Here is a 10642-nt window from a genome sequence, read left to right on the forward strand (position 1 = left end):
CTGTCCAAAATGTTTGGCCATCAAATGTGCACACTTACCTGCAACAGAGGCAGCCGTGGCTTGCACACATCTTACATGACATGGCATGGGTCCCATACCCAACAGGTAGCAACCATGAGCTGGACATGTAGCCATACCTCACCATTGCATATGCCATGGCAAACAGTGTAGGCAGTCATTTATGTGGCAAGGATGTATGGGACAGAAATGATGTAGGAAATAAACAAATGGCCATCCAAGACAGATGATGTCACATGTACCAAACTGGTCATGCAGGCTGCCTAGTAACATGGCACAATACTGAGGGGGCTGCAGGAATGTCTAGCAAGTACTGGCTGTGCAGGACCCATGTCAGCAATTGCCTGGACTCTGCAAATGTGTGGCCTATGAGTTAGGGTAATCAGATGTGACACATGTACCACAGGAAACATCAGCCAGGCCTCTCTACAGGTAGTTTATGCATAACAGAAGAGGTCCCCAAAAGTCATGTGTTGCAATGTGTACTGGTGTACCATGACCACATTGGAAACCTACAGACAGTATCATGTAAGATACATGTGCTGCACAACCAATGCCTCACCACACCTCAGGTTCACCATCCCCATCTGTACTGTGCCAGTGTCAGTGTACACCTGAATGTTTTCCATTCATTAGCTGGGACTAGGCTGTTACACGTGGTGTTCAGTTTTTGGGATACTGCAAACTGACACACGTGTAGGCCATAGTTGTAAAGATGGTACGAATGGCTGTATCTGCACACAGTCAGGGTCAGGAACTGTGGCAAATGTAACCCTGACTCCACAGCAATAGTGATGGCAGTGTGTGAACTCCAAGGGATGTGCACATGGGTTGACCTTGCAATCATGCAGAGTTGGGGGACATGTGTAGGGCAGATGACCATATACTGGCAAATGCAGATGGCCCATGCTAGTACACCCCTGCCAGGAATAGTGACTGTTGTAGTACACATAACAGTAGGTGCAACAAACGGTCATGATAAGGGCGTGCACACATATGCACCCATGAAGTGTATGCATCGCGGTCAGCATCAGCAGAACTAACACATTTGTTAGACACTGCATTTGATTGTACAGGACATATGTCACATATCAGGCTCATGTAATGTTAACATATGCAGTGATGTGGTCCCATGGCATATCAAGGAAGATGGTGTCATATCAATAAAGGTGTGTACACTCCCCATAGCCATAGTAAGGTTTGACGGTCGTCAGTGTAATAGTATCATATTGGTCATACATGCACCACTGATGTTGACATCTGTAAATGAGACATCAGGCATTCACAAATTACATCTGTCCACATATCATCCCAGGTATGTGTTGGATGAACACATAGGGGCTGAGAGCATTAGAGCAGACATAACTTGACACAGTAATACATATTAAGCAATGGTGTGTACACCTGTGAGGTATGGTGCATAGTACATGGCAGGGTGCAGAACAGGTGCACAGCAATACTGTGTACACAGGTCCAGTGTTTTCCAGGGGAAGGGGCATCACCTACTAACACAGCCCATGCATCACACACATGTATACTGTTGCTAACATAGATTGACTATAGCTGCACTGCGTGCTGTTGAGTACCATATGTTATACATGTTGACAGATGGGTAATGGGAGGTCTGTGTGTACTTTCTTTGTGCCACCTCACCTGTAGGTGTGTGTGTGTGTGTGTGTGTGTGTGTGTGTGTCTGGGCGGGGGGTGGGGGTTATTTTGTCTGTAAGTGCAATCTGGTGGAGTGGAAAGGGATTGATGCATGTAGGATGTGTGGATGCATGTGTGTGTGTTTGTGTGGGTGTCCATGTATGCACGTGTGATTGTGGGGTTGTTCATACATCAGTACTTCCCTTTGGAATTTTGCAGTACATGGACATGGGCTGACACATGAGAGACCACGAATACTTGTCTGATATATAATCTCAGGACAGCTGATAGTATAATAAGGTCTGTAGCATGGAACATGCATTGGGAGGGAAACTAGACACCAGGTATACTGTTAAAATTGCAATCAGCAGAAAGGTGAATGACTACCCACGTATGCAGCACTACAGATGCATTGGGGAATTACTAGACAACACCAGGGAGTGTATCCATATATTATTGGTGTCCACATAATAAGTTGATTGAGCAACAGATCTTGCATCTACTGAGCAATAGTTACATATGACACTCCAGTGCGTGACATTATTGAGTGACCATAGTAGGCCCTAACATATGGGGGCCATGCTCATGATGTCCGGACATACCCCAGGGTGAACACTGGATGACAGCAGTGAGTCCTTGTAAAACCTACTCCAATCAAGTCAAAGAGCTAATGGAGTAACAGACCATGTCTTGTGATCACTTTTCTAGGTGTTTAGAAGAATGATACGTTAATGAGTGTTATTAATGAGTGTATGTTTCCAAGTGTGATGCAGGATGGGGAACTTACGTGAATAAACTTGGGACAGTCTGTGAACTCAGGGACAGGTAGGTATTATGGTGGAATTTCAGGGTATGTGTGTGTGTGCGTGTGTGTGTGTGTGTGTGTGTGTGTGTGTGTGTGTGTGTGTGTGTGTGTATGTGTGTATGTGTATATGTGTATATGTGTGTGTATGTGTGTGTGTATATGTGTGTACTGTTATGCAATGCCGTACAGGTCTTAAAGTGCATTTCTTGTTTTCCCCTCACAGGTGGCGAGGTGGGTCCGGGTCCCTCCTGCATGCAATCTGATGTTGGTGTCCATACAGACACCGAAAATGATGATAGGTGTGTTGAGGCACAGGCGGGGTTGTCAGAGGCCAAAACTGCTCCATCATTTGACATCCCCCTGTTATCCACCCCAACCCCGCACACAGTCACAGTGTCTATAGATACCCCATCACCAGTGGCCATAGCAAAGGGACAGTTGGCAGTTGGTGGCAGTGCACAGGAGAGTGTGGTATCTATGGCTGCTGTGTCTGGACACAGCAAGCATAGCCAGATGTCTGGCAGGATGCCACATAGGCAGATGTACAGGTATGCTCATGGGAGGGCTGCTGGTCATTGTGCCCCTAGCAGAAGTGCCACAACTGGTACCACCAGATGCATGTTTCAGACTGTCATGGGGGTGCAGGCACATAAGGAACTATACACCAGATAGGGCCTGAGGCTGCAGAGGGCTGCTTTCTCATCTGTAAGTGACAACATCCATGAACATGCAGGTGCCCTCTGTGATTATACAGAGGTCATGGATAGATGGTTGGGTGATATGGTGGGCCTCATCAACTATGGATTGTCCATGCTAGAACATGTGGTGGGAGTGGGGTGATGGCCATGTGGATGTAGGTTAGCAACACCAACATCTGGTGGTCGTTGTGGATGTGCAAGGACACCAAGCTGCTCCCGTAGTGGCAGTACCAGCCCCAGGACTACAGAGGGGTGCTCTCCACACCACACCACAGCAGGCTACGTGCACATGTCCCTGGCCAGTCCCAGGAGGAACCTGGTTCCAGCAGACATATGTCATCATCAGGGGAGAGTAGCACATCGAGGTCTGTACCTGGATGCACCCATGGAACCCCTGGCAGGCACAGTCCACATGTCTGTGGACCGAGGTGGTGAACTACACATCCTGCCAGTTATGGTCTGCAGCTGTCCAAGAAACACCTGTATAGGGCAGCTGCATGGCAGAACTGTGTACATGCATACCCACACACTGTACAAACACACCCAGGGCAGCCCCATACCTATACACACCACATCACCATGCCCATATCAGCAACTTACACCCCTCACCCACACACATGGTGTCAAACGTATGGCACACACTAGGTCTCTGGCAAACCAACAACACACCCTGCACATATGATGATACCTCTGCCACATCCCTGTAATCCATACCATCGATGCAGAGACATGCTAATATGGTTCTCATGCACACGGTGACTGTACTACAGTGTACTAATGTACTGCTGTGTAACATGTTGTCAGCAGTAATGTTTAATGCTTACATGTCAGGTAATGTAGCTGTCCAGCCATGATGCATTATATCTGTTAGTAACACTGAGTGATTGTGGTCTCCATAATGTTATCCATTTGTGTTGTAGGTGTACATATGTCAGCAGGAGGATGGTCTGCTGTCATATCTCACAAGGAGTATGGCACTGTGGTGACACCATGTCTGTGCCATATCCTGGGTACAGTTGAACACATGTCACAGGTCTGTATAACAGTTACTGCCTGTGCCACATGGACAGGTGACCCCCCTGGGATATGTATATTCAGCAACCTGAAGTAGATCCCTCCACATACATGCACACTCTTACTTGGCAACACTGGGACTAGACCCCTACCTAGGTATGTAGTGCTACTGATGTGTGTGGCTTTAATTGCACACACCACACAGCATTTAGGATGAGGTGTGCTCCAGGTTACATGTTATATGCAGAACATCCCCAGGCATGTACAGTATGGTAATGGGGGATGTAATGGTTGTATATGGACAATACATAGTGTGACATACCATCATATACACATAACAGGCAGACACACATCTGAGAGACCTGGGCCTATCAGTGCTAACTAACTTGTCAGTGTGTCCAATGTGTTACATGTAGACTGCACACAGCACATGCATAACTGGGCTGGATTGTGTTATCAGTTGCTTGCATGGTTGATGGTGACAGTGGTCACCATACAGTGGTACATGGGACATGTACCGGGGGTACCATGGTGTAATGACAGTGTACACAGCACCCATACCCCACTGTGGATATTGTACACACTGGAACCCATGATGACAGTCTGACATACCCACCCTCACACATCGACCAGGACTGCGATACAACCCATTGTCCATCCCAAGAGTGGTACTACAGTGATATGCATCAAATGCACATGCCACAGGCATAGTAGGGCGATGCATTGTCATGCCTCTCCTATGGGCAGCAACATCACTATCCATAATACTATGTGGCAATGTGTATTGTAATAGGAGTATGTGGCCTCGGAATGCTGTACCCTACAGATGTACACACATGCACTCATACACACACACACACTTGCCAGAACTCAGTGGGTATCACATGTCTATAAAACCATTTGTACAACAGTGTTGTGCTGGTACTGCAAGGCTCAGGTAGCCTTTAGGGAGAGGAGCGTAACAGGGTACATGTAATGTCCAGTACAGCAGCAACCCCATCTAACTATGGCAATGGGTGTTGCGATGGGTGTGAAGGGCCTCATGGTATTTCCAACTACAGGTGTACTAACACACAGACACTGATATCCTCAGTAATGCACACATACACATTTGTCAGTACTGGGGAACATAAGTGCAGGTGGTCATAGGTGTGTACCTGGCTATTGTCCATGGAGAGATGGGAAGTGTATGGGATGTGTGTACAGTAGTACCATGCCAACTGCCATGTGCCAGCAGGCAATATATCTACAGACACCACTGTGGTGACCATCAGGGTGAGAGTGACATGCATCAGCCAATCCTCTGGGTGCATCCTGCAAATGGCCGATGAGGTGATCCAGTTGACATATATGCAACATGTATTACAAAACATGGTTAGTGTCTGTGTTGGAGACCTGTACCCAAGCATGTTTTGTTGACTGTGGTAATGTAGTGGAGGTACCTGTGGCATGTGGTACATGCAGGGTGTTGTGTCCTATCTGTGCCAGTTATAACACAGAACTAAAAAATAAATATGAAACTGTTTGTAAACTCCAAAACAGATGAAAAGAAGTCCAACACCCAAAGTGGTAACCGATAATACTAATTTATTGTAACATAAAACATGCTCTCTCAAGCTCCAGCCTGTAGAATTCTTCCATGGTCAATTCATCTACATCCTTCTGCAGAGACACAAATCCACAGGGATTTGAACTAGTTCGATGTACATGCTCTAGCCATGGATCATCTTGAGGTTCCCATCCTTCAAGCTCTTTTAAACAGAAGAAGCACTTTACCACAGCTGGTTCATTTTCACTTGGACAATGGATGAAGCCAGCCTTGGCCATATTTTCAGGTGTACACTTGCAATTGTCTTTAAATGGCCACTCTGAAAATGTTTTTAGTCGATTCTCATAAGAGTACATCTCTCCATACTGCAACAGTAGCTGTGTTAGGGAAGCAGTAGCCATCAATTTATGGCAAAATTCTATAAACACACAAATACTAATGTCTGAAAATGTGAATGTTTCACATTCTCAGACATTAGTATTCTGTAGTCATGTCTGGAACATCTACCTCCTGTTTGTTGGCCTGTCTCCACAGTGTATGTTGTTAGAGGTATATCCCAATACCATCTGTGATGCTGTTTGCCAAACACTGACATGAGGTCCTGCTCACAGTGAATGAAAAGGCCCAACACCCTCATGATGTTCCTAGGTATAAGAGTGTGTTTACATGCAATTGGCTATGGAAATGTTACCACAGATGTTTGACATGCAATTAGCTAGTGGGGGACTGCAATTCATGCAGAGGCTATCAGCTGATCATGAGCATCACTTACAAAACACAAGCTGCTGCCTAAGCAAAGCAGGTGTACTTCTCCACATCTACCAGAGAGGGAGTGAGACAGACAGAGACAGGTGGGAGAGTAATACCTAAGCATTTTTGTGTCACACACTTACCAGTGCATGGTTTCAAACCCCTGCCTATATATTGCTATCACATGTCTATTCAGTTATTGCATGCTCCACAGAGCTTATGTGTTGGGGAGCTGTCCAAAGGTAAATCTGATGGTGAGTGACATCTGCAACAGTGATAAAGGAGGGATAAGGTAGGTGTAGTACATGTGCCTGTCCACATGAACAGGTGTCAACATCATCACAGCTACACTCTCTCAGGGACTCACAGACATTATCACATTTGACAGGGTCAGAATTAGACTTCCTAACTAGCTAGTTTGCCACAATACAGTAATACGCTAGTATCACATGCACCACAGGGGTTATCAGGATGATATATGGGCAAAGGGTATGTGAAGGTGTCTGACATCAGAAGGCATGCTTCAGTAGGACAATGGGAGGTGTAGTGAGTGTGAATGGCATCAAAATCATTATACTCCACACACACACACACACACACACACACACACACACACACACACACACACACACACACACACACACACACACACACACACACACACACACGTTGCCAGTACTGACATGCATGGGTACATTGCTTCACAGGTGTGTAGTGGCTGACTGTGCCAGAAGGCTGTACAAGGCTAGGTAAAGGGTATTCCTTGGCATCAGGCCACATGAAAATGGTCTGCAGTGTGGCTCATGAGTGTAGTGTCTGGAATGGCCCACACAGATGGGTATTGTATTCACCATCCTGTCATCTGGGTTACTATTGTGGGTGGCCAGTGCTGTGCAATGCTTGCCATGTATGTGTTCTATAGTCCATGACATGGACAGTGTCTGGGATGTGCACACATCCTACATGTATGTTCTGTGACATGTGGATGTATATCTGGGGTGTCTGGGGCATGTTGTGTACACAGATTATCATCAGATGTGCCATTCCTGGCCTCATGTGATAGGAACTGCCAATGGACACCAGGTTGACCCTGAACCTACATTGACAGCATGATGCAGGTATTCCCTGGTGTCAGTGGCATCTGTCCATACAGAGGATGTGAATAAGGCATGGTATGCCCTTTGTGGGTTACATTTGCTGGCACTACAGTTGTTGCAGGCATCCAGTGGGGAACATAGTGAAGGAGCACTGTATGCAATTATGTGCCTATTGTAGTGATGTGACAGGATGCCATGCCCTCTGTAGTCCACTGCAATATCACCATGGATACTATCTGTGGGGAATATGCAGGGAAATACTGACATTTATTTATTTTATTTTTATTTTACATTTGTTAACCGGGAAGTTCCGACTGGACTAGATCCATTTACAGTGGAGGCCCAGGGAGAATAGCTCCGGTATTTAGTTCAACAAAAACAATACAGCAAATAAACTACAGCAAATAAAATGTAGTAAACTGATTACAACATATATGGTGAACAGAGTAATCAAAACTATAAATTAGTGCCACACTCTAAGTAAGCAAAGAAATGAAAAATGAATAGAATGGCAATAGCAGTTATACATTGTTGGACCGTTGTTATGAGAAGAAATATATCAAGCATTTCAACAGCTAAAAGTTTGACTTTCCCAATATATATATATATATATATATATATATATATATATATATATATATATATATAGCATGCAGGTGACCAGAGAGCAAGTGGCGGAGATAATAGCAGTGAGGGTATGTTTATATGATAAAAGGGCATAACCAGGTACTAAGGGGATGTGATTTGAGGGAGTTTTTGAATTTAGAGGTGGTAGGGGCAGTGGACTTGGAATGGGGAAGGGAGTGCTACCTAGCCGAGTGTGTTTGTGTATGAGACATGGATATAGAGTGTTCTCAGGGTAATACAAGGATTGCCTAATTTGTTTGTTAGGCCTTGATGTCGCATGTAGGGGTATGGATTGTGAACCACAGCCTCTCTGCTGTTTGATATCTATTATCCTTGTAAGGTGGACATTGTGACATATAATAGGACCACCATATAAGAAATTTGCAAAACCCGCTCCACAATGAGCCCCGTTGTTACACACTCACAGCCACCTCCACACAGGATACAAATGACAAACACACCCACACACACACCAAGTCTCACAGTTGCCATGTCTGGGATTGGAACTCCTACCTAACTAGTATATCACACTACAGCATTATGCAGTTATAGCATGCACCACAGAGATTACTGGGCTAGTTTTCCCCAAAGGTGTATTTTAAAGTGAATAACATCAGCAGGCTTTCCAAAGAAGGGCAATGGAGGTTGTAGTGAATGTGAATGGCCTCAAAAGCATTGTTTCCTACACAAACAAACAAACACACACACACACATCCACACTTGCCATGTCTGGGAGTAGAACTGCTACCTAACTAGTATATAACACTACACCATTACACAGTTATAGGATGCACCATGGAAATTGCAGGGCTACTCCTTCCCCAAAGGTGTATTTCAAAGTGAATGACATCAGCAGGCTTGCCAAAGAAGGGCAAGGTGGGTGCAGTGACTGTGAATGGCCTCAAAAGCATTGCTCCCTACATGGGCAAACAAACACACACACTTAGCTGGGAATAGAACTCCTACCTAACTAGTATATAACACTGCAACATTACACAGTTATAGGATTTGTCATGTAGATTATTGGACTACTCCTTTCCCAAAGGTGTATTTCAAAGTGAATGACATCAGCAACCTTGCCAAGGTTGGGCAATGGAAACTGTAGTCCATAGATTCATGGGGTTATACGTTGATACTAGGCTATCGGCCCAAGGGTCTATACATGCCTAGACATGACAATTCTCTGGCTATTACTTCCCACAATATTTACTTCCCTGCACCCCTGTCTAGCAGGGCAGCTGACATGATCCCTGGGGTAAATGTCCTATCTCCCATCCAATTGTCCAGGTTCCTTTTGAAGAGGGCCAAAGAGGCAATCTGCTTGACATGTATGGACAGTCTATTCCAGAGTCTGGGGAGTCTCTGGGTCAGGAATACATCCCTTCTGCATGTATTGTTCATTGTGATGACAGGATTTGCATCCCTGGAGCATGTGGCTGTGAGGGTTTGGAATTCTCTAAGTGGAGCATGTCCAACAGCTGTGGGTTTGACATGGCATGGTATGTTAAACAGAGACCACCTCTGAGAACACAATACATGACAGGGTATAGCTGATTTTCAGATGGCCAGCATAGGGCATCTGGTTTAGGCCTGCGGTCATTTTGTAAGGTATGTCTGCAGCCTCTCTACTCATTGCAGATGTCTTCTGAGGTACATACATAACGGGCCATTGTAGTCTGTACTGGGTCTGCTGAGAGATGCCTACAGTGGGACAATGGCCTCCTTTTCCTGGATGTAAAGCCCTTAGTGGGAGGTGTGCCACATAGGTGGCTTTCCTGACTGTTGTGGCGATGTGGTTATCAAAGTTGAGACCACTGTTGACCTATGTCCCTAAGTCTCTTATCACACTTTAGGTGTTTAGTGTGCTGCCACCTATGTGGTACTTCACAGGTACATGTCCCTTCCCAATGGGGATAACTATATATTTCTTGGCATTGATCTTGAGGCCATAGCTCAGGCACCAAGCATGTCTTTCTGTAAGGCCCTTCTGTAGAATATCCACATCTTGTGGGGATTCAATATTGGCTCCCAGTGTGCAGTCATCTGTGACCTTTGTTTGCCGGTGTCCCTTAATGTTGGACTGTACTTCAGAGCAGTAGATGCCAAATAACTGTGGTGCCAGGACTGTACCCTAAGGTACTCCAACTGTCACTTGTCTGGGGCTCGGGTTGGTGTCACCTACATTTACAGTGTGGGTTGTGTCAGTACAGCAGTTGGCAGCCCAATGGGTGACATTGGGATTAATGGCCAGCTTGATATATTTATCTATGATTCCAGACTGGGGGATGGTGTCAAAGGGCTTGGCAAGGTCCAGATAGGCTCTATGAATCACCTTGCCCTCACCCACGGCTCTGGAGACAGATTCACAGTTGTCATTCAGGTGGAGGTGACATGATCGGCCCTTCACAAACCCAACCTGGTTAGGGTCCAGTGTTTG

General features: G+C 45.6%; 1 protein-coding gene across 1 annotated transcript; it reads right to left on the reverse strand.

Annotated features, from left to right (window-relative positions):
- Positions 1-5769: 5769 nt before the first annotated feature.
- LOC122801202 (baculoviral IAP repeat-containing protein 5.1-like) lies at positions 5770-6132 on the reverse strand. Its single transcript, XM_044070759.1, has one exon. It carries the CDS (start codon positions 6130-6132, stop codon positions 5770-5772), a length of 363 nt encoding a protein of 120 aa, XP_043926694.1.
- Positions 6133-10642: the final 4510 nt, after the last annotated feature.

Source organism: Protopterus annectens, chromosome 4.part1 (genome assembly GCF_019279795.1).
Source record: "Protopterus annectens isolate FY-2018-M chromosome 4.part1, PAN1.0, whole genome shotgun sequence".
Lineage (NCBI taxonomy): Eukaryota > Metazoa > Chordata > Ceratodontiformes > Protopteridae > Protopterus > Protopterus annectens.

Coding starts and splice junctions, on each gene's coding strand:
- LOC122801202 (XM_044070759.1), bottom strand. CDS start 6,132: ATGGCTACTGCTTCCCTAACACAGCTACTGTTGCAGTATGGAGAGATG.